The 26,049-nt window shown below is 48.2% G+C and overlaps 1 protein-coding gene across 1 annotated transcript in view; it reads left to right on the top strand.

Annotated features, from left to right (window-relative positions):
• Positions 1–26,049, top strand: part of LOC122938256 (dynein axonemal intermediate chain 1-like) — an 86,148-nt gene that overhangs the window by 46,804 nt on the left and 13,295 nt on the right. The window contains exon 20 of the mRNA XM_044293645.1: positions 19,638–19,823. Coding sequence (XP_044149580.1) covers positions 19,638–19,823 — 186 coding nt within the window. The remainder of the gene's footprint in view (positions 1–19,637; positions 19,824–26,049) is intronic.

Below are 26,049 nucleotides of genomic sequence, written 5' to 3'. Positions count from 1 at the left end.
CATGTTAGACATAGAATTTCTAGCTTGCAATTCATGATCAATTGCTACATGAAATATACAACTAGATCAAAATCAATGGTCATTATGAAAGTCATGGAATTTAGAGCTAGGTTACGATCAGTGGTGGTTGGGAAACTCGTGGAATTTAAAGCTGGGTGATGATCCTTGGATACTGTTGTCCCTCATACTTCAGTGCTGGGTATATTTGTCATGGAATTTAGTGCTTGGTCATGATCAGTTGCTATATGAAATGTACAGATAGGTCATGATCAATGGTCACTGAAAGTCAAGGCGAGTGCAAAACTTGAGTGTGGATCTTGGTTATGGTCTATGGCTGGTAATGTAAAGCTAGTATAGGATCAGCAGTCAGTATGAGAGCCGTAACTTTTGATCGACGTTTTGTATAAGTAGAACTTTGTCATGACTTGTGGCCATTTGTAATGATCTTCAGCTTATTTTTGCATTTTTGCAACCAGTGACGTGTCCTCCACTCATGTCCTCATCAGTATGGAGGATCTTATTCTAGATTTGTACCTTGTTTATGCCTCACCAGCAAAAACTTACATCCCAGGGGTCATCTCCGTACACAGGAAATACCACAACCTTTGTAAGACAAGCTCCTTATTATACGGGGCCACTGGTCGCTACCACTCCACTGCTGGCCATGAGATTGACCTTTACCTGATGAAAAAACACAATCAAGTGGAAAACGAACTGGAAATAATTAAACATCTCGGTGTGTTGTGTGAAGTGGTGATTCTCGTCACCTCCCCGGTCAGACCTTTCATCGTGATCCGGAATTGTGCATGAACCATGAGCCGCCCTTTAATCAATCAGAGGATTCTGTTGCTGGAATAATTGCGCTGAGTATTTTAGTCCCCGCTCAACGCAGCGAGGAACTCGTTACGAGATGAGGCTCACACTTAACCTGAGCTAATTAGTGTTTTCCAGGCAGCATCTCGATCCTCACCACTACTGAGACTCCATCTAGAGCATGATGAGTGGCAGAAATGTCGTAGGGATGGCGACTACCATCAGTGGTATCTGTGTCTTAGATCATGTAGCATCGCTCCTCACGGATAATAATACAATTTATTTATATAGCGCCACCATATTCCGCAGCTCTTTACAAATTCATAGGGTTCATATACAAAACAAAAGTAACTGGGTAATATGCAACTGAGTCAGGGCCCTGCTCGCAAGAGCTTACAATCTATGAGGAATCGGGGGTGACACATAAGGTAGTTGATTGTGATAAGTAGGATTTGAGCCATTATTTAACTGACAAGAGTGGTGCCGGCCGATCTGCTTCAGGTTTGGGACTACTAGAGGATCGAGTTCAGGCCAGAGGAGTTGGTGGGGGAGAGGTTTAGTCGGGGAATAGTCAGTTTAGGTAGCTTGATAAGCCTGCCTGAAAAGATGTGTTTTTACACGTTTGCACGTTTGAAGGTGGAGAAGTTTTAAATTGACCTAGTATTCCGGGGCAGAGTATTCCAGAGAGTAGGTGCAGCTCGAGAAAAGTCTTGAAGACAGGAGTGAGAGGTACGAATTATGGAGGTTATTAATCTTAGGTTGCTAACAGAACAGAGAGCACGAGAAGGGTGGTAGATGGAGATGTATGGAGGTGCAGCACTGTGGAGAGCACGAGTAGGGTGGTAGATGGAGATGTATGGAGGTGCAGCACTGTGGAGAGCACGAGTAGGGTGGTAGATGGAGATGAGGGAGGAGATGTATGGAGGTGCAGCACTGCGGAGAGCACGAGTTGGGTGGTAGATGGAGATGTATGGAGGTGCAGCACTGTGGAGAGCACGAGTAGGTTGGTAGATGGAGATGAGGGAGGAGATGTATGGAGGTGCAGCACTGTGGAGAGCACGAGTAGGGTGGTAGATGGAGATGAGGGAGGAGATATATGGAGGTGCAGCACTGTGGAGAGCACGAGTAGGTTGGTAGATGGAGATGAGGGAGGAGATGTATGGAGGTGCAGCACTGTGGAGAGCACGAGTAGGTTGGTAGATGGAGATGAGGGAGGAGACGTATGGAGGTGCAGCACTGTGGAGAGCAGGAGTAGATTGGTAGATGGAGATGAGGGAGGAGATGTATGGAGGTGCAGCACTGTGGAGCGCACGAGTCGGGTGGTAGATGGAGATCTATGGAGGTGCAGCACTGTGGAGAGCACGAGTAGATTGGTAGATGGAGATGAGGGAGGAGATGTATGGAGGTGCAGCACTGTGGAGAGCACGAGTCGGGTGGTAGATGGAGATCTATGGAGGTGCAGCACTGTGGAGAGCACGAGTAGGTTGGTAGATGGAGATGAGGGAGGAGATGTATGGAGGTGCAGCACTGTGGAGAGCACGAGTCGGGTGGTAGATGGAGATGTATGGAGGTGCAGCACTGTGGAGAGCACGAGTAGGGTGGTAGATGGAGATGAGGGAGGAGATGTATGGAGGTGCAGCACTGTGGAGAGCACGAGTAGGGTGGTAGATAGAGATGAGGGAGGAGATGTATGGAGGTGCAGCACTGTGGAGAGCACGAGTAGGGTGGTAGATGGAGATGAGGGAGGAGATATATGGAGGTGCAGCACTGTGGAGAGCACGAGTAGGTTGGTAGATGGAGATGAGGGAGGAGATGTATGGAGGTGCAGCACTGTGGAGAGCACGAGTAGGTTGGTAGATGGAGATGAGGGAGGAGATGTATGGAGGTGCAGCACTGTGGAGAGCAGGAGTAGATTGGTAGATGGAGATGAGGGAGGAGATGTATGGAGGTGCAGCACTGTGGAGAGCACGAGTCGGGTGGTAGATGGAGATCTATGGAGGTGCAGCACTGTGGAGAGCACGAGTAGGTTGGTAGATGGAGATGAGGGAGGAGATGTATGGAGGTGCAGCACTGTGGAGAGCACGAGTCGGGTGGTAGATGGAGATGTATGGAGGTGCAGCACTGTGGAGAGCACGAGTAGGGTGGTAGATGGAGATGAGGGAGGGGATGTATGGAGGTGCAGCACTGTGGAGAGCACGAGTAGGGTGGTAGATAGAGATGAGGGAGGAGATGTATGGAGGTGCAGCACTGTGGAGAGCATGAGTAGGGTGGTAGATGGAGATGAGGGAGGGGATGTATGGAGGTGCAGCACTGTGGAGAGCACGAGTCGGGTGGTAGATGGAGATGTATGGAGGTGCAGCACTGTGGAGAGCACGAGTAGGGTGGTAGATGGAGATGAGGGAGGGGATGTATGGAGGTGCAGCACTGTGGAGAGCACGAGTAGGGTGGTAGATAGAGATGAGGGAGGAGATGTATGGAGGTGCAGCACTGTGGAGAGCACGAGTAGGGTGGTAGATGGAGATGAGGGAGGAGATGTATGGAGGTGCAGCACTGTGGAGAGCACGAGTCGGGTGGTAGATGGAGATCTATGGAGGTGCAGCACTGTGGAGAGCACGAGTAGGTTGGTAGATGGAGATGAGGGAGGAGATGTATGGAGGTGCAGCACTGTGGAGAGCACGAGTCGGGTGGTAGATGGAGATGTATGGAGGTGCAGCACTGTGGAGAGCACGAGTAGGGTGGTAGATGGAGATGAGGGAGGGGATGTATGGAGGTGCAGCACTGTGGAGAGCACGAGTAGGGTGGTAGATAGAGATGAGGGATGAGATGTATGGAGGTGCAGCACTGTGGAGAGCACGAGTAGGGTGGTAGATGGAGATGAGGGAGGGGATGTATGGAGGTGCAGCACTGTGGAGAGTACGAGTTGGGTGGTAGATGGAGGTGCAGCACTGTGGAGAGCACGAGTAGGTTGGTAGATGGAGATGAGGGAGGAGATGTATGGAGGTGCAGCACTGTGGAGAGCAGGAGTAGATTGGTAGATGGAGATGAGGGAGGAGATGTATGGAGGTGCAGCACTGTGGAGAGCACGAGTCGGGTGGTAGATGGAGATCTATGGAGGTGCAGCACTGTGGAGAGCACGAGTAGGTTGGTAGATGGAGATGAGGGAGGAGATGTATGGAGGTGCAGCACTGTGGAGAGCACGAGTCGGGTGGTAGATGGAGATGTATGGAGGTGCAGCACTGTGGAGAGCACGAGTAGGGTGGTAGATGGAGATGAGGGAGGAGATGTATGGAGGTGCAGCACTGTGGAGAGCACGAGTAGGGTGGTAGATGGAGATGAGGGAGGGGATGTATGGAGGTGCAGCACTGTGGAGAGCACGAGTTGGGTGGTAGATGGAGGTGCAGCACTGTGGAGAGCACGAGTAGGTTGGTAGATGGAGATGAGGGAGGAGATGTATGGAGGTGCAGCACTGTGGAGAGCACGAGTAGGGTGGTAGATGGAGATGAGGGGGAGATGTATGGAGGTGCAGCACTGTGGAGAGCACGAGTAGGGTGGTAGATGGAGATGAGGGAGGAGATGTATGGAGGTGCAGCACTGTGGAGAGCACGAGTAGGGTGGTAGATGGAGATGTATGGAGGTGCAGCACTGTGGAGAGCACGAGTAGGGTGGTAGATGGAGGTGCAGCACTGTGGAGAGCACGAGTAGGGTGGTAGATGGAGATGAGGGAGGAGATGTATGGAGGTGCAGCACTGTGGAGAGCACGAGTAGGGTGGTAGATGGAGATGTATGGAGGTGCAGCACTGTGGAGAGCACGAGTAGGGTGGTAGATGGAGATGTATGGAGGTGCAGCACTGTGGAGAGCACGAGTAGGTTGGTAGATGGAGATGTATGGAGGTGCAGCACTGTGGAGAGCACGAGTAGGGTGGTAGATGGAGATGAGGGAGGAGATGTATGGAGGTGCAGCACTGCGGAGAGCACGAGTAGGGTGGTAGATGGAGATGTATGGAGGTGCAGCACTGTGGAGAGCACGAGTAGGGTGGTAGATAGAGATGAGGGAGGAGATGTATGGAGGTGCAGCACTGTGGAGAGCACGAGTAGGGTGGTAGATGGAGATGAGGGAGGGGATGTATGGAGGTGCAGCACTGTGGAGAGCACGAGTTGGGTGGTAGATGGAGATGTATGGAGGTGCAGCACTGTGGAGAGCACGAGTAGGTTGGTAGATGGAGATGAGGGAGGAGATGTATGGATGTGCAGCACTGTGGAGAGCACGAGTAGGGTGGTAGATGGAGATGAGGGAGGAGATGTATGGAGGTGCAGCACTGTGGAGAGCACGAGTCGGGTGGTAGATGGAGATGAGGGAGGAGATGTATGGAGGTGCAGCACTGTGGAGAGCACGAGTCGGGTGGTAGATGGAGATGAGGGAGGAGATGTATGGAGGTGCAGCACTGTGGAGAGCACGAGTAGGGTGGTAGATGGAGATGTATGGAGGTGCAGCACTGTGGAGAGCACGAGTAGGTTGGTAGATGGAGATGAGGGAGGAGATGTATGGAGGTGCAGCACTGTGGAGAGCACGAGTTGGGTGGTAGATGGAGATGTATGGAGGTGCAGCACTGTTGAGAGCACGAGTATGTTGGTAGATGGAGATGAAGGAGGAGATGTATGGAGGTGCAGCACTGTGGAGAGCACGAGTAGGGTGGTAGATGGAAATGAGGGAGGAGATGTATGGAGGTGCAGCACTGTGGAGAGCACGAGTAGGGTGGTAGATAGAGATGAGGGAGGAGATGTATGGAGGTGCAGCACTGTGGAGTGCACGAGTAGGGTGGTAGATGGAGATGAGGGAGGAGATGTATGGAGGTGCAGCACTGTGGAGAGCACGAATCGGGTGGTAGATGGAGATGTATGGAGGTGCAGCACTGTGGAGAGCTTCGTGAGTGAGGGTGAGAAGTTTGAACTGTATTCTGTGGTGGATGGGCAACCAGTGAAGTGACTGGCACAGACTAGTGGCATCAGTGTAGCGGTTGGATAGATAGATGAGCCTGGCTGCAGCATTTAGGACAGACTGAAGGGGGGAGAGTTTAGTGAGAGGGAGACCGATTAGTAATGCGTTACAGTAGTCAAGACGAGAACGAATCAAGGCAACAACAAGAGTTTTTGCTATTTCCACCGTAAGAGGTTCAGTTTTGGATACAGAGAGGACATGCTGGTAGAGACAGCTGCCAGACAATTACTGGTGTTTTGGAGTAAAGCAGGGGTGATGTCAGGGGTCGAAGTGTACAGTTGGGTGTCGTCAGCATAGAGATGGTATCGAAAGCCAAATCTACTGATAGTCTGTCCGATGGGGGCTGTATAGAGGGAGAAGAGTTGAGGACCTAGTACTGAGCCCTGAGGAACGCCGACATCAAGAGGAAGAAGAAGATGGCACGGATGTGCCACAGCTTAGACTGGGGAGGTCCAGGCCATCATATGGCGGTGGGATGTAGTATGATGGATGTGTCTCCTCCATATTGAGCAGGGACCCCCACTGATTGTTACAGTGGATGGCTCTGCGGTGCTCCACCAGTGTAGACCATGTTGAATCATACTGGAAATTGAGGTCACAGAGTCAAGATATAAATTCCTCACCACGCATATGACCTTCAATGTGACGGGGGACCCGACAGTTTAACCCGTTCATCAGCATTCAGGAATCCGTCATATGTAGGATCTGCTTCAGAGGGTTGGTGACCATGATTAGCTAGCTCCGTCTGTGTCCAGGGCCACACAAGTATGAACACGTCGAATGTAATGTGAAGCGTGCGGATTCTAATCCTGGTCATTACATAGCAGTGATGGAACCCGGTGGGAGGTTATCACTGGAGGCCAGCCTAGAAGAGGATTACTCAGGCTTAGCGGTATAGTTACGTGACCCTTGTCCACCCGTTCTCTGTACTCAAGCCCTATACACACACCGTGCATGGTAGCAGGCATACCTGCTGCTAGGGGGCCCAATATCTAAGGGGGCCCATCTCCACTCAGACATGTGCAGTTAGTGATATATATGGACAGTGGAGGAGCGCATTACTATGATGATATCTATGCTGTGACATCACAGACTTCGTTTTGTACCATGCCTGTTGTCATACTACTGTGATATCGCTGTGAGCCTTATTGCTGTACTGTGACATCACTGTGTGCATTATTACACTATTGTGACATCACTGTGTGCATTATTACACTATTGTGACATCACTGTGTGCATTATTACACTATTGTGACATCACTGTGTGCATTATTACACTATTGTGACATCACTGTGCGCATTATTCCTCTTCATTAGGCCTCATGCACACGGCCATTGTTTTGGTCCGCATCCGAGCCGCAGTTTTGGCGGTTCGGATGCGGACCCATTCACTTCAATGGAGCCGCAAACGATGCGAACAGCACTCCGTGTGCTGTCCACATCCATTGCTCTGTTCTGTGGTCCGCAAAAGAATGTAACATGTCCTATTCTTGTCCGCGCTTGGCGGACAAGAATAGGCAGTTATATTAAAGGCTGTCCATGCCGTTCCGCAAATTGCGGAATGCACACGGATGCCATCTGTGTTTTGCGAATCCGCGGTTTGCGGACCGCAAAACGCACAACGGCCGTGTGCATGAGGCATTATGGTAACCAAATAATTATAAGCTGCTCGTGTTCTGAATGCGCTAGCGAAGGTGGTCTTGGTGCAGAGGGGCTCCGTTACAGGTTTTGCTATGGGGCCCCATGAGTGGTCACTCCCCTGATCACCGAGCATTAACCCTTCTCTTCCAGTAATGATATCACATTGATAAAATCTACGACAACAAAAAAATGGAGCATCGTTACACTGGGTGTCAGATTATAGCCCGGGCAAAAATCATCTCCATCTCCCCACCGTACACGGACTGGTCTCCCCTCTGGTGCGGGATCTTGTACATATGTTTTCACCTCATCGCGGTTTTATGTGGGACTGTATGGCACTATTATGTCAGCACTATACGGCACTGTTGTGCATTAACTATATAGGTAACTATCAGTTCTGTATTATTCTGTGGTATCAGTACAGCACTGTAATTATAGGGTGGCACTTTTTCTGTAGGGCACTGTTATGTGGGCACTGTATGGCATGGTTGTTCATTCACTGTATAACATGGTGCTATGTGTTCACTGACCGTATTATGTGGGCACTGTATGGCACTGCTTTATTGTATGACAGTATTATGTGGGCACTGTATGGCACTGTGCTTTATTGTATAACAGTATTATGAGGGCACTGTATGGCACTGTGCTTTATTGTATGACAGTATTATGCGGGCACTGTATGGCACTCTGCTGTATTGTATGACAGTATTATGTGGGCACTGTATGGCACTGTGCTTTATTGTATGACAGTATTATGAGGGCACTGTATGGCACTGTGCTTTATTGTATGACAGTATTATGTGGGCACTGTATGGCACTGTGCTTTATTGTATGACCGTATTATGTGGGCACTGTATGGCACTGTGCTTTATTGTATGACAGTATTATGTGGGCACTGTATGGCACTGTGCTTTATTGTATGACAGTATTATGTGGGCACTCTGCTGTATTGTATGACAGTATTATGAGGGCACTGTATGGCACTGTGCTTTATTGTATGACCGTATTATGTGGGCACTGTATGGCACTGTGCTTTATTGTATGACCGTATTATGTGGGCACTGTATGGCACTGTGCTTTATTGTATGACAGTATTATGAGGGCACTGTATGGCACTGTGCTTTATTGTATGACCGTATTATGTGGGTACTGTATGGCACTGTGCTTTATTGTATGACAGTATTATGAGGGCACTGTATGGCACTGTGCTTTATTGTATGACAGTATTATGTGGGCACTGTATGGCACTGTGCTTTATTGTATGACCGTATTATGTGGGTACTGTATGGCACTGTGCTTTATTGTATGACAGTATTATGAGGGCACTGTATGGCACTGTGCTTTATTGTATGACAGTATTATGTGGGCACTGTATGGCACTGTGCTTTATTGTATGACAGTATTATGTGGGTACTGTATGGCACTGTGCTTTATTGTATGACAGTATTATGTGGGTACTGTATGGCACTGTGCTTTATTGTATGACAGTATTATGAGGGCACTGTATGGCACTGTGCTTTATTGTATGACCGTATTATGTGGGCACTGTATGGCACTGTGCTTTATTGTATGACCGTATTATGTGGGCACTGTATGGCACTGTGCTTTATTGTATGACAGTATTATGTGGGCACTGTATGGCACTGTGCTTTATTGTATGACCGTATTATGTGGGTACTGTATGGCACTGTGCTTTATTGTATGACAGTATTATGCGGGCACTGTATGGCACTGTGCTTTATTGTATGACCGTATTATGTGGGTACTGTATGGCACTGTGCTGTATTGTATGACAGTATTATGTGGGCACTGTATGGCACTGTGCTTTATTGTATGATAGTATTATGAGGGCACTGTATGGCACTGTGCTTTATTGTATGACCGTATTATGTGGGCACTGTATGGCACTGTGCTTTATTGTATGACCGTATTATGTGGGTACTGTATGGCACTGTGCTTTATTGTATGACAGTATTATGAGGGCACTGTATGGCACTGTGCTTTATTGTATGACAGTATTATGTGGGCACTGTATGGCACTGTGCTTTATTGTATGACAGTATTATGTGGGCACTCTGCTGTATTGTATGACAGTATTATGAGGGCACTGTATGGCACTGTGCTTTATTGTATGACCGTATTATGTGGGCACTGTATGGCACTGTGCTTTATTGTATGACCGTATTATGTGGGCACTGTATGGCACTGTGCTTTATTGTATGACAGTATTATGAGGGCACTGTATGGCACTGTGCTTTATTGTATGACCGTATTATGTGGGTACTGTATGGCACTGTGCTTTATTGTATGACAGTATTATGAGGGCACTGTATGGCACTGTGCTTTATTGTATGACAGTATTATGTGGGCACTGTATGGCACTGTGCTTTATTGTATGACCGTATTATGTGGGTACTGTATGGCACTGTGCTTTATTGTATGACAGTATTATGAGGGCACTGTATGGCACTGTGCTTTATTGTATGACAGTATTATGTGGGCACTGTATGGCACTGTGCTTTATTGTATGACCGTATTATGTGGGTACTGTATGGCACTGTGCTTTATTGTATGACAGTATTATGTGGGTACTGTATGGCACTGTGCTTTATTGTATGACAGTATTATGTGGGCACTGTATGGCACTGTGCTTTATTGTATGACCGTATTATGTGGGTACTGTATGGCACTGTGCTTTATTGTATGACAGTATTATGTGGGCACTGTATGGCTCCGTGGGGGTCATTTATTAAACAGAAATACGCCTAACTTCTCCCCGATCATGCCAGGTCTAAAAAAGTGGGCGCGGCGTGGAAGGAGAGGGGCCGGCAGACCCATATCATTTGCCATTTTCTATGGGGTTTTTTTGTTTGTTTTTTAGGCATAAAACGCCAGTCTTAATAAATGTGCCCCCATGTGTTTATTGTATGGCAGTATTATTTGGTGGAAAGTCTTAAATGCTGCCTCAAAAATAGCATGCAACAAAATTTGAAACTTTAATGTCACAAAAAATGAAGTAAACTGCATAATAAATGTCTTCCTATATGTTTATTGTATGGCAGTACTATGTGGGCACTGTATGGCTTTATGTGGGCACCTTATGTATTATGCAGGCATTGTATGGTGCTATGTGTTTACTTTATGACTGTATTATGTGGGAGCAGTATTGTTTTATGTGTGCACTTTATGGCAGTATTATGTGTGCACTTTATGGCAGCATTATGTGGTCACTGTATAACCTTATGTGGGCACTTTATGGCAGTATTATGTGGGCACTGTATAACCTTATGTGGGCACTTTATGGCAGTATTATGTGGGCACTGTATAACCTTATGTGGGCACTTTATGGCAGTATTATGTGGGCACTGTATAACCTTATGTGGGTACTTTATGGCAGTATTATGTGGGTACTTTATGGCAGTATTATGTGGGCACTTTATGGCAGCATTATGTGGGCACTTTATGGCAGTATTATGTGGGCACTTTATGGCAGCATTATGTGGGCACTTTATGGCAGCATTATGTGGGCACTTTATGGCTGCATTACACTACGTGCAGAATTATTAGGCAAATGAGTATTTTGACCACATCATCCTCTTTATGCATGTTGTCTTACTCCAAGCTGTATAGGCTCGAAAGCCTACTACCAATTAAGCATATTAGGTGATGTGCATCTCTGTAATGAGAAGGGGTGTGGTCTAATGACATCAACACCCTATATCAGGTGTGCATAATTATTAGGCAACTTCCTTTCCTTTGGCAAAATGGGTCAAAAGAAGGACTTGACAGGCTCAGAAAAGTCAAAAATAGTGAGATATCTTGCAGAGGGATGCAGCACTCTTAAAATTGCAAAGCTTCTGAAGCGTGATCATCGAACAATCAAGCGTTTCATTCAAAATAGTCAACAGGGTCGCAAGAAGCGTGTGGAAAAACCAAGGCGCAAAATAACTGCCCATGAACTGAGAAAAGTCAAGCGTGCAGCTGCCAAGATGCCACTTGCCACCAGTTTGGCCATATTTCAGAGCTGCAACATCACTGGAGTGCCCAAAAGCACAAGGTGTGCAATACTCAGAGACATGGCCAAGGTAAGAAAGGCTGAAAGACGACCACCACTGAACAAGACACACAAGCTGAAACGTCAAGACTGGGCCAAGAAATATCTCAAGACTGATTTTTCTAAGGTTTTATAGACTGATGAAATGAGAGTGAGTCTTGATGGGCCAGATGGATGGGCCCGTGGCTGGATTGGTAAAGGGCAGAGAGCTCTAGTCCGACTCAGACGCCAGCAAGGTGGAGGTGGAGTACTGGTTTGGGCTGGTATCATCAAAGATGAGCTTGTGGGGCCTTTTTGGGTTGAGGATGGAGTCAAGCTCAACTCCCAGTCCTACTGCCAGTTTCTGGAAGACACCTTCTTCAAGCAGTGGTACAGGAAGAAGTCTGCATCCTTCAAGAAAAACATGATTTTCATGCAGGACAATGCTCCATCACACGCGTCCAAGTACTCCACAGCGTGGCTGGCAAGAAAGGGTATAAAAGAAGAAAATCTAATGACATGGCCTCCTTGTTCACCTGATCTGAACCCCATTGAGAACCTGTGGTCCATCATCAAATGTGAGATTTACAAGGAGGGAAAACAGTCCACCTCTCTGAACAGTGTCTGGGAGGCTGTGGTTGCTGCTGCACGCAATGTTGATGGTGAACAGATCAAAACACTGACAGAATCCATGGATGGCAGGCTTTTGAGTGTCCTTGCAAAGAAAGGTGGCTATATTGGTCACTGATTTGTTTTTGAATGTCAGAAATGTATATTTGTGAATGTTGAGATGTTATATTGGTTTCACTGGTAAAAATAAATAATTGAAATGGGTATATATTAGTTTTTTGTTAAGTTGCCTAATAATTATGTACAGTAATAGTCACCTGCACACACAGATATCCCCCTAAAATAGCTAAAACTAAAAACAAACTAAAAACTACTTCCAAAAATATTCAGCTTTGATATTAATGAGTTTTTTGGGTTCATTGAGAACATGGTTGTTGTTCAATAATAAAATTAATCCTCAAAAATACAACTTGCCTAATAATTCTGCACTCCCTGTATGTGGGCACTTTATGGCTGCATTATGTGGGCACTTTATGGCTGCATTATGTGGGCACTTTATGGCAGTATTATGTGGGCACTTTATGGCAGTATTATGTGGGCACTTTATGGCAGTATTATGTGGACACTTTATGGCAGTATTATGTGGGCACTTTATGGCAGTATTATGTGGGCACTTTATGGCAGCATTATGTGGGCACTTTATGGCAGCATTATGTGGGCACTTTATGGCAGCATTATGTGGGCACTTTATGGCAGTATTATGTGGGCACTTTATGGCAGTATTATGTGGGCACTTTATGGCAGTATTATGTGGGCACTTTATGGCAGTATTATGTGGGCACTTTATGGCAGTATTATGTGGGCACTGTATAACAGTATTATGTGGGCACTGTATAACCTTATGTGGGCACTTTATGGCAGTATTATGTGGGCACTGTATAACCTTATGTGGGCACTTTATGGCATTCTTATGTGGGCACTTTATGGCAGTATTATGTGGGCACTTTATGGCAGTATTATGTGGACACTTTATGGCATTATTATGTGGGCACTTTATGGCATTATTATGTGGGCACTGTATGACCTTATGTGGTCACTTTATGGCAGCATTAAGTGGGCACTTTATGGCAGCATTATGTGGGCACTTTATGGCAGCATTATGTGGGCACTTTATGGCAGCATTATGTGGGCACTTTATGGCTGCATTATGTGGGCACTTTATGGCTGCATTATGTGGGCACTTTATGGCAGTATTATGTGGGCACTTTATGGCAGTATTATGTGGGCACTTTATGGCAGTATTATGTGGGCACTTTATGGCAGTATTATGTGGGCACTTTATGGCAGTATTATGTGGACACTTTATGGCAGCATTATGTGGGCACTTTATGGCAGTATTATGTGGGCACTTTATGGCAGCATTATGTGGGCACTTTATGGCAGCATTATGTGGGCACTTTATGGCAGCATTATGTGGGCACTTTATGGCAGCATTATGTGGGCACTTTATGGCAGCATTATGTGGGCACTTTATGGCAGCATTATGTGGGCACTTTATGGCAGCATTATGTGGGCACTTTATGGCAGCATTATGTGAGCACTTTATGGCAGTATTATGTGGGCACTTTATGGCAGTATTATGTGTGCACTTTATGGCAGCATTATGTGGGCACTGTATAACCTTATGTGGGCACTTTATGGCAGTATTATGTGGGCACTGTATAACCTTATGTGGGCACTTTATGGCAGTATTATGTGGGCACTGTATAACCTTATGTGGGCACTTTATGGCATTCTTATGTGGGCACTTTATGGCAGCATTATGTGGGCACTTTATGGCAGCATTATGTGGGCACTTTATGGCAGCATTATGTGGGCACTTTATGGCAGCATTATGTGGGCACTTTATGGCAGCATTATGTGGGCACTTTATGGCAGCATTATGTGGGCACTTTATGGCAGTATTATGTGGGCACTTTATGGCAGTATTATGTGTGCACTTTATGGCAGCATTATGTGGGCACTGTATAACCTTATGTGGGCACTTTATGGCAGTATTATGTGGGCACTGTATAACCTTATGTGGGCACTTTATGGCATTCTTATGTGGGCACTTTATGGCATTCTTATGTGGGCACTTTATGGCAGTATTATGTGGACACTTTATGGCATTATTATGTGGGCACTTTATGGCATTATTATGTGGGCACTGTATGACCTTATGTGGTCACTTTATGGCAGCATTAAGTGGTCACTTTATGGCAGTATTATGTGGGCACTTTATGGCAGTATTATGTGGGCACTTTATGGCATTATTATGTGGGCACTTTATGGCATTATTATGTGGGCACTGTATGACCTTATGTGGTCACTTTATGGCAGTATTATGTGGGCACTTTATGGCAGCATTAAGTGGGCACTTTATGGCAGTATTATGTGGGCACTTTATGGCAGTATTATGTGGGCACTTTATGGCAGTATTATGTGGGCACTTTATGGCTGCATTATGTGGGCACTTTATGGCTGCATTATGTGGGCACTTTATGGCTGCATTATGTGGGCACTTTATGGCAGTATTATGTGGGCACTTTATGGCAGTATTATGTGGGCACTTTATGGCAGTATTATGTGGACACTTTATGGCAGTATTATGTGGGCACTTTATGGCAGTATTATGTGGGCACTTTATGGCAGTATTATGTGGGCACTTTATGGCAGCATTATGTGGGCACTTTATGGCAGCATTATGTGGGCACTTTATGGCAGCATTATGTGGGCACTTTATGGCAGTATTATGTGGGCACTTTATGGCAGTATTATGTGGGCACTTTATGGCAGTATTATGTGGGCACTTTATGGCAGTATTATGTGGGCACTTTATGGCAGTATTATGTGGGCACTTTATGGCAGTATTATGTGGGCACTGTATAACAGTATTATGTGGGCACTGTATAACCTTATGTGGGCACTTTATGGCAGTATTATGTGGGCACTGTATAACCTTATGTGGGCACTTTATGGCATGCTTATGTGGGCACTTTATGGCAGTATTATGTGGGCACTTTATGGCAGTATTATGTGGACACTTTATGGCATTATTATGTGGGCACTTTATGGCATTATTATGTGGGCACTTTATGGCATTATTATGTGGGCACTGTATGACCTTATGTGGGCACTTTATGGCAGCATTATGTGGGCACTTTATGGCAGCATTATGTGGGCACTTTATGGCTGCATTATGTGGGCACTTATGGCTGCATTATGTGGGCACTTTATGGCAGTATTATGTGGGCACTTTATGGCAGTATTATGTGGGCACTTTATGGCAGTATTATGTGGGCACTTTATGGCAGTATTATGTGGGCACTTTATGGCAGTATTATGTGGGCACTTTATGGCAGTATTATGTGGGCACTTTATGGCAGCATTATGTGGACACTTTATGGCAGCATTATGTGGGCACTTTATGGCAGTATTATGTGGGCACTTTATGGCAGCATTATGTGGGCACTTTATGGCAGCATTATGTGGGCACTTTATGGCAGCATTATGTGGGCACTTTATGGCAGCATTATGTGGGCACTTTATGGCAGCATTATGTGGGCACTTTATGGCAGCATTATGTGGGCACTTTATGGCAGTATTATGTGGGCACTTTATGGCAGTATTATGTGTGCACTTTATGGCAGCATTATGTGGGCACTGTATAACCTTATGTGGGCACTTTATGGCAGTATTATGTGGGCACTGTATAACCTTATGTGGGCACTTTATGGCATTCTTATGTGGGCACTTTATGGCATTCTTATGTGGGCACTTTATGGCAGTATTATGTGGACACTTTATGGCATTATTATGTGGTCACTTTATGGCATAATTATGTGGGCACTGTATGACCTTATGTGGTCACTTTATGGCAGCATTAAGTGGTCACTTTATGGCAGTATTATGTGGGCACTTTATGGCAGTATTATGTGGGCACTTTATGGCATTATTATGTGGGCACTTTATGGCATTATTATGTGGGCACTTTATGGCATTATTATGTTTGCACTGTATGACCTTATGTGGTCACTTTATGGCAGTATTATGTGGGCACTTTATGGCAGCATTAAGTGGGCACTTTATGGCAGTATTATGTGGGCACTTTATGGCAGCATTATGTGGGCACTTTATGGCAGTATTATGTGGACACTTTATGGCAGTATTATGTGGGCACTTTATGGCAGTATTATGTGGGCACTTTATGGCAGTATTATGTGGGCACTGTATGACCCTATGTGTGCCTGCAGGGTCTTTGTGTATTTATCTCTCATTCTTCTTTAAGCCTTTTGCCGTTGTTCTTGGGTTCCGGTTGGTTGGTTGGTGGGTTATGATCTAGTCTTGGGGTCTACAAGCTGTGGCCCTCCAGCTCATCATGTCGGCAGTGTACCTATCCCCTCCTGCTCCCCAGTCATATATCCATCACATGATTTGCATGCAGCTTTGTTTATTACTGCAGCTCCATTGTTCAGGGCAGATTTGCATCATGGAAGTTTGTGGTGTGACCCAGCACCTGTGTGCCCGGCAGCGAGCGGTGAGAGGACCCCCTCCTGACCGGCCTGCCTTAGTATCTACATGCATTTCTCGTGTCCTAACCATACTGGAGCATCCATTCTTATGGCTGTGCATTGTGGCGTTCCTCCATCATTCCTACTAGAGATTGACGTATCTGGGTGTTACCAGTTGTGAGCATGCCCCTGCACATTGGGACACGGACCGCGCTGGGTCCTCTCTAACCTCATCCACCTGCACAGGGTCCCCGTCCCCATACAGTCTCCCAACAGCCGGATATGATGTCGGTGGCATCGTCCAGAGTGGGACTTGTCGCTATGGGGCCCATTTCTAGATAATCCCAGTAATTTGTTCTGTGGACCCAACTTTGCAGTCAAATAAATTTTTTTTTTGTTTTTAGTGTTTTTTAGTCTTTTTAGTTTATTACTATTACATCTGCTGTAGTATTATTTCCCGCCAGACATGGGCACTGTTGTATATGATAGTAGATTGTTATATCGTTGTACGTTATGTATTATGTGTATTGCATTATTTTATCTGTTCCATTCTATCATTTTGTGGCCGCTGTGTGTCCTGTCCTGTACCATATGCTGGCGGTCGGAGGTGTTTGTGCCGTTCCCGCGGAGGCTGACGTATTTGTCGTGTTCCCCAGGTCGAGCGGATGCATAATTCAGCAGTCATCCTTGCTGGAGCGTGTAGATTGAAGCGCAGTCTTGCGTGAAATATTCAATGTGCTGCTTTTCTTTTCTATTAGTGTCTTCCCTCGGATGATCAGCGGCGCAGGTGCAGCCTCCGGTATTTCGTCGGCTCGCCGGCCCACACTGAGCGCTTTCCGATGGATCCAGTCCAGTATGGAACTGGTGCAGGAAATGCAGAGTTTATCTAAAGGCGAATTTACAGGATTTAGGGACTGACTGGGAAGATGGCTGGTCTCTGCCGGACTGTGCTGGGGTAGACGCGGTAAACCGGGTGCCATTGGGTTATAGGGACCGCCACCACCCACTGTCCCTGTACAGGAGGGCTCTGCAGATCCAGCAGTCACCTCCAGAACCCCCACTTCTCAGGTACATGGGGGTCCCTGATGGTTTTCCAGCAGCGCCAAGCTCGGCTGTCTCCATAACGCCACAGACTTCACTGAAAAAGACCCTGGTAGGGGGTCCGGGGCGGCTACCAAATATCACTACAGAGCCGCCATATTGGTGGTCACCCAGCTTTCCAGGACATGACTAAGGACACGGGCAGAGGAAGGGTTAATGGCTGGCCTCTCGTTGCTTTCAGATGTGCTGTGTTAAATATTCATAATCCCCAGTTTATGTGGCGACGGTCACATTGTGCACATCGACACGATTCACAGGGCGCGCCGGATCCCCCAGAGCCGTGTATAATTCATGCAGCGAACCATATGTCCTCAAATATGTCTGTGTGAGCGCCGGGAATTGTCTGCAGGGCATGCGCCTCGCACTGGAGCCCATCCTATGCCAGTCATATGGTACCCAGAGGCCCTAATCACAAGGATCAGAGGGGCACGCCCTATAATCACAGCCCGGGATCCGAGGGGGACACACCCTGTAATCATCGCCCGCGTCCGAGGGGTCACTCACAGTAATGACCACCTTGGAGATGAGGGAGTCACACCTTGTAATCCCCACCCGAGGTCCAAGGGGTAAATCTCTGTAATCACCACATATGGACTGAGGTGTCACACCCTGTAATCATTGCCTGGGGTCCGAGGGGTCACACCCTGTAATCATTGCCTGAGGTCCGAGGGGTCACACCCTGTAATCATCACCCAGGATCTGAGGGGCTACATCCTGTAATTACTGCCTGCGATCCTAGGGGTCACACCATGTAATCACCACCCGGGCTCCAAGGGGTCACATCCTGTAATTATTACCTGGCGCCTGAGGGGTCACACCCTGTAATCACCACCCGGGTTCTGAGGGGTCTCATCCTGTGATAACCACCCGGGGTCTCGCCCTGTCATTTACCGCTCAGGGTCCAAGGGGTCACATCCTGTGATAACCACCCGGAGTCTTGGGGTCACTCCCTGTAATTACTGTGTGGGATCTTGGGATCACACCCCGTAATCACTGCCCAAGGTCCGAGGGGTCACATCCTGTAATTACCGTGTGGGGTCTTCTTGGGGTCACACCCTGTAATCACCATTCAGGGTCCGAGGGATCACATCCTGTAATTACCGCATGGGGTCTTCTTGGGGTCACACCCTGTAATTACCGCTCAGGGTCCGAGGGGGTCACATCCTGTAATTACCGTGTGGGGTCTTGGGGTCACACCCTGTAATTACTGCTCAAGGTCCGAGGGGTCACACCCTGTAATTACCGCATGGGGTCTTCTTGGGGTCACACCCTGTAATTACTGCGTGGGGTCCGTTATGGCCGCCTGATATCCGGCAGGTGATGCTCGATTAGATGAGTCTCGCCCGTCCTTCATCCAATAATTTTTGGGACTGAAATGAGTTCCTCTTTTGTCGCCGCCCTCCTGGTGACCCGGCAGATAAGATTCCACTGATCCGGGAGGCTCCCGCTACACCCCACACCGTAACTACATAAGTAGAGGATCTGGTGGCTTCCAGGCAGAAAATCCCGGCTTATCATGGCTGCCCTGATAATCCAGCTCCAGCATGTGGAAATAATGCAGATTATCCCCCTGCGCCCACAGGTCCTTAACCGCTTCATGTCCACCGCAGTTATCGTCCAACTGACTAGTGGAAGAACTGAGCGTTGTCTTATTGTTCTGATCTTCAACACTATCCTGTCTTATACTCCAGTCATATCTAGAGCTGCATCGACAGTACTCCTGCCTGCAGCTCCTTGAAGTATTAGATGCCTTGCGACCAGCACGGGTCAATTCCTGTAATGCACCGCATGCTGAAGGCACCTCAGCGTAGTTTTGTATGCAGCTCTGTATGTGACTAGAGAGATGGTTAAAGCAGAGGACTATGATGTGTGAAGTGTTCTTGACCAGCGTCCTACCCGCCTCTCACCTCTTCCCTTGTCCGCCCCGCAGGTCCACGTGTTCGACTTGTCTGTCAACAAGTATGAAGCCCTGTGCCAGCAGGCCGTGGTGGCCAAGAAGAAAACCAAGCTGACTCACATTGAGTTTAACCCCGTCTACCCCGTGATTATCGTCGGGGACGATCGCGGACATGTCATATGCCTGAAGCTGTCTCCAAACCTGCGCAAAATGCCAAAGGTAAGTGTTCCCCCTCCGGCTGCTACATGGGGGTGCCAAGTGGTGAAAGAGGCGCTCAGCCGCCTAGGTTGGCGTTACATCTGCCTGTAAGTATGGCGGATGGGGGTAGACATCACGGAATAATCAGTTACCGGGCCCTGACCCCTGCAGACGTCTGGTGCTGTATCTGAGGCGACAAATACTGACGTCTTCTCTGGACGGGGGCTGAGCGCCTCTTTCTCCACTGAGCTCACATACATCTCCTCTGCAGCCGGACAGGTGGAAGGACTTTGAGAAATTGAAGGACTTTTCTGTAACCCTAAACTTATAGCGCCCGCCCTTTTACATCTTCAGTCTGCCAAAATGTTGGCACCATCAGCAGCTATAGGGGCGCATTCACACTGCAGAATTGTCCATCAGATATATCCACCAGGGAATCCGCTGAGGATAACCCTGCGGACTTGCAGTTTGTAATGCCGTCGACCCACACATGAGCCCCATTCAGTGGGTTGAGGAAGATAAGCGGCTGCCAGACATGCCCGCCGCTGCTCATCTCTTAAGGAAGCAACAGATCAGATGGGTTAAAATCCCATCTGTGCTCCCAATCCCAGAAAAGATCAGGGGCCAGCGAGTCCAGCGGCCGCTCCTGAGCCTCGGTATAGCAGGGGTACAGGCAGACGTCAGTGATATGCAGGGTCTCTGGAAAGCTGGGTGACTGCCCGTGGGCTGTGAGACTAACCGGGCAAATCCTGCGCTGTGTGTCCTATATATAGTGACAACACAGAGGGTAATCACACCCATCATCCCTGACCCCAGGAGCTCACAATCTAACCTCTTGATCTCACACAAAGTATCACTCCCATCATCCATCACCCCAGGAGCATACTGTTGTTGTGAGACCCCCTCCCCCAGATCCAAATAATTCTAACTATACTGATCAATTATTTATCCCATGGGGAAAACGGGAATCAGAGATGTTTACAACTTCTGATCCACCGTGTGTCCACCATTATTAGTGTTATACCCCACATTACATTACTGATCCTGATTACATCCTGTATTATACTCCAGAGCTGCACTCACTATTCTGCTGGTGCAGTCACTGTGTACATACATTACATTACTTATCCTGTACTGATCCTGAGTTACATCCTGTATTTCTTTTATTAAAATTTTAAAACAAACAGATAAATAAATATATAAAACAGAGACCAAACCAACCATACAGGACATGATGCTCCTCAGCGCGGCGCAGACAGCACCGGTCCAGCCCACTCGCCACAGAACACCAGCTATGTACAATATTTACAATATCTATGTACATGTACTAACCTTCCTGATCCGGTTGCACCTACCTACACTTAACAAATACAGAAGTTAAACTTACAAAAAGCCCACCCACCACCACCCCAATGCAACACACAATTTTTTTTTTTTTTTTTATATTATATATATATATATATATATATATTTTTTTTTTATTTTTTTTATTTTTTTTTTGGGTCCCTGAGCTGGTCCCGCATCCCATGCCCCCAGTACATGATAATAGACGTCCATGAACCAGCCCAGGATTTTCTTATATGTCCCAAAGTCCCCAATGTTCCATGGAACCCTCCCCCCATTTACCCACCACCCAACCTAACACTACACCCGACAACTCAACCTATACAAATATACAAATATATATAGACATAAAGACATATAAACTACATTACATAGTACATTACATAGTAGACCTTAACCTCACCACCCACCGTGAGGCTTTTCAGCCACACACAACCCATTAAAGCCCAAGTTTGGCGCCTGCAAGCCCTATGTCCTCATACAGCCACCAAAACAAAACAAAAATCTACAGTGTCAGCTTCAGCCCACCACCGGGAGGGGAGACAACAGGCTAGGGTACCCTAAAGGCAAAACCCCTCCAGAGGAGAGAGGCTCTACCCGCCCCCAACCTCTCGTACTCCAGAGAGCGCACCTTCACCAGGTCTCCGAGCAGGGGCGTAGCTAAAGGCTCATGGGCCCTGGTGCAAGAGTTCAGCTTGGGCCCCCTACTTTGTGGCAAGGGACAGGGAAACACATAGCCTTCGTGCCACCTGAGGCAAAAATTGAAACAGCATCCCCCCTCAATCCAAATTCTTGACCTAACCCCTTCCCTTCAGCCAGAGGTGTAACTTGACCAGCATGTACTTTCTATAATACTGGTGTCTTCTTATATGGCACAAAGGACTTTGGGCCCCCTCAGGCTCCTGGGCCCGGTAGCGATTGCTACCTCTGCACCCCCTATAGCTACGCCCCTGTCTCCGAGAATGTTCCTAACCACCTCATCCTCGGGGAGGATTTTGCGTTGCGTCGAAACTAAACACCGTGCATGCCACGTGTAGTACCTGACCACTGAGCTGACTAGGAATAAAGTGCAAAGGTCCCTACCACCCAGGTGTCTGAATGCTCCATAGGCCCATTCCGCATAGGAGAGAGTGACCAGCCTAGGCCAGCCAATGGAGGTCCCCACCCTGGTGTAAACCTCTGTGTTAAAGGGACAATGAAGCAGGAAGTGGTCCATGCTTTCCAGCACACCACCGCACTCCTCACGGGGACACCCCCTGTCCTCAGAGCTCCTACACTTCAGATTGTCCCTCACACACAGTTTCCCATGGAAGCAGCGCCAAGTCAAGTCAAAGAACTTCAAGGGGATCCTATTGGAATTTAAAAGCCGTAACCCAACCCTCAGATCCCGACCTGGGCAGTCCCTGAGGGCCAGAGGTTTCTGGAAATGGGTCAACAGAACCCTCTGGTCAAGGAGTCTCCTTGACTGAGTCCTGATTTCCCACATCCCCAGACCCCACCGACGTAATACCTTCAGAACCAGGGCAGCATAAGCCGGGAGATGCCCATGTGGTGTGCGGAGATCCTTCACTTGCCCCCCTGTCTCCCATTCCTGGAAGAAAGGCCGAAACCATCCCCGACAGGAGGCTACCCACAGAGGAGCCCTCTCTTGCCAGAGGTTCGAGAGATTAATCTTAATAAAGGTGTTCACCAGGAACACCACAGGGTTGACCATACCCAACCCTCCTAGTCTCCTCGTACGGTAAGTAACCTCCCTCTTGACAAGGTTCAGTCTGTTTCCCCATAACATCTGGAAGAACAGACTGTAGACCCGAGTCCAGAAAGGTTCCGGCAAGACGCACACACTGCCCAGATATAACAGCAAAGGGATCAGGTAGGTTTTGATAATGTTCACCCTTTCCCTGAGGGTTAAAGACCAACCCTTCCACTGGTCCACCTTCTGAGCGGCAATCTTAAGCCTGCTATCCCAGTTTTGATGGGGGTAATCCCCCTGGCCAAATTCAATGCCGAGGACTTTTGTAGATTCCTGGGGCTCTGGAAGGGTGTCCGGGAGATCAAAACCAGGATCTCCACCTCCCAGCCAGAGACTCTCACACTTATCTCGGTTGATCTTGGACCCAGATGACTCTGAGTAGCGCTCTACCTCAGACAGTACCCACTCTGCCTCCCCTCTCGAAGACACAAAGATAGTTACGTCATCAGCATACGCCACCACCCTCAGTGTAGTCTCCGGAGCCGCCCGGTCCATCCCGATGCCCGCCAACGGCCCACGATCAACCCCTCTAAGGAAGGGATCGATCGCGAACACGTACAAAAGCGGGCTCAGAGGACAACCCTGGCGAACCCCAGATCCCACCCCAAAAGGACGCCCAATCCAACCATTCACAAGCGGGAAACTCTCTGCCCCTGCATACAAGGTCTTAAGCCAATCAACAAACCCCCCGGGCAGGCCATATCTCAGAAGGACAGACCAGAGGTACTCGTGGTTAACACGATCAAATGCTTTTGCCTGATCCAAGGACAGCATGTACCCCTTCCAGTGACCTGCCCTGCCCTGCTCCGCTCCACGGCCTCCCGGACACTGAGCACAGCACTAAAAGTACTGTGGCCGGGAACAGAGCAATGCTGGGCCCCAGAAAGGAGCTGGGGTGCAAACTTCACCAGCCGATTAAATAGCACCTTTGCCAAAATCTTTCTGTCCACACCGAGGAGCGCTATGGGACGCCAATTCTCAATGTGGAAAGGATCTTTACCCTTTGACAGGATGATCAGGGCCGACCTCCTCATTGACTTTGGTAGAGTACCCGAGGAGAGACACTCATTTAATACCTCAGTCAAGAGGGGAACTAAGGTGTCCTTAAAGGTCTTGTAAAACTCAGATGTTAAGCCATCCGGACCAGGTGATTTTTTGGGAGCAAGCCCCTCAATCACCAGACTGACTTCCTCTTCACTGATCATTTCCGTCAAACCGTCAAGAGAGGGGTCTACCCCTGGTTCAGGGACAGTTTCAGTCAGGAAAGCCGATATCTTATCACGATCAAGATCCCTCCTTGCCATGAGATGTGAGTAAAAGGATCTGACAACCTCCAGGATCCCTGATCTGGACCTTCTCAGAGAACCCGTACTATCAATCAGTCCTGACACAATCTTACTACTCACTGACATCCTGCAGTTTTTGTAAGGGTCGGGCGAGCGGTATTTCCCGTAATCCCTCTCAAAAACCAAAGATGCGTGCCTATCGTACTGACACCTCATAAGCAAAGACTTCACTCTGGAGATCTCCTCACGGCTACCCCCAGTCGAGACAAGACGTTCGAGTTTCCTCCTCAGGCCCTGATACAGGCGATACTTACTCAGACTCCTGAGGCTCGAGAGCTGGCGGAAGAATCTCCCCACCCTTTCCTTGAAGATCTCCCACCACTCAGACTTACTGCCGCAGAGATCCAGCAATGGTACCTGGCTCTGAACGAAATCCTCAAAGGACTGTCTTATCTCCGCTTCTTCCAAGAGAGACGAATTGAGCCTCCAGTAGCCCCTTCCCATTCGGGGGGTCTCTGCAACATTCAGAGAAAACAAAATCATACAGTGGTCGGAGAACTCCACCTCCACAGCGGACACGGCTGAAGAGACGGCTTCCTCCTTTAAATAAAACCTGTCTATTCTAGACCTACAACTAGCCCTATGATAGGTGAACCCCGGGTGGCCTGGGGTGTGCCGGATGTGGACATCCACCAGACGAGCCTCACTAGCTATTTTATTAAGCGCAATGCTGTCGTAAGTCAGCTTGTCCCTGGAACCTCCCCTATCCTGGGGCCTCGTGACAGTATTGAAGTCCCCTCCAAAGACCACCTGCCGACTTGTAAAAAGATAGGGCTTGATCCTCATGAAGAGACACTTACGGTCCCACTTGGACTGGGGACCATAGATGTTAATTAGACGAAGTTCTTGTCCCCTCATGAGGACATCCAGGATCAGGCACCTCCCCATTTCTAATTCAATAACCCGTCGGCATTCTACCGGTGCAGTAAAAAGGACTGCCACCCCGCTATACGGCTCGGCCGCAAGAGACCAGTAGGAGGATCCGCGTCGCCACTCCCTTTTAGCTTTAAATACAGATGCCAAATCTGGCAGCCTGGTCTCCTGCAAAAACAAAATGTCAGCTTCAACCCGGCTGAAAAAATCAAAGGCCGCAAATCTAGCCGTATCTGACTTAATGCTGGCGACATTAATGGACGCCAGCGTCAACGGAGTGAGTGCCGCCATCATGGGTGATTGAATTAGATGGCTTTCTTTTCCCACTGCCCCCACCAACTTTTTCATCAGATGATGGCTTACCCCTCTTCAAACAAACAGATGTGTCCATTTCACCTCTGCCCTTGTGCTCTGACTCCAAGCCAGCCCCCACCCCTGAGGACATGTTTTCCCCAGTAGAAGGAGGCTCGGCGTCCCCCGCAGGCCCAGGTGTCACCGCGACTCCCGAAACCTCCCCACCGGCTCCCTCCCCTGAGGAGGGGGAGGTGTCACCAATGGCTTGGAACCGGTTTGAGAGACTAATCAGAGGGGGGTTGGTTGTACCTTCCTTTGGCATCTGGCGGGTGGGAGAAGATCTTAAATCTCCCTTTTTCCCTGTACGTTTATTACCCTGCTTTTGCCATCCCCCACTTCCCCCGTCATGGGGGGATAATGAGGAGATGGCACCTTCCTCTTCCTGGATCCTCCTAATTTCCTCATCCAGCTCACTGTCCCTTTGGGCCTCAGCAGTAGCAGCAGTCTCAGGGGTGAGATCAGGGGTCATCCCAGCTTCCCCAGTTGCCTGAGGTTCCCGGGATTCACCCATCTCCCTCTCCCTTCGGCGATTTTCCTGACGCCTCAGTTGGGCAGGCGTCTTTTGCTTACTTTTCTT

This window comes from Bufo gargarizans, chromosome 1 (genome assembly GCF_014858855.1).
Source record: "Bufo gargarizans isolate SCDJY-AF-19 chromosome 1, ASM1485885v1, whole genome shotgun sequence".
Taxonomy (NCBI): domain Eukaryota; kingdom Metazoa; phylum Chordata; class Amphibia; order Anura; family Bufonidae; genus Bufo; species Bufo gargarizans.
This window is presented reverse-complemented; position numbering and strand designations above follow the sequence as displayed.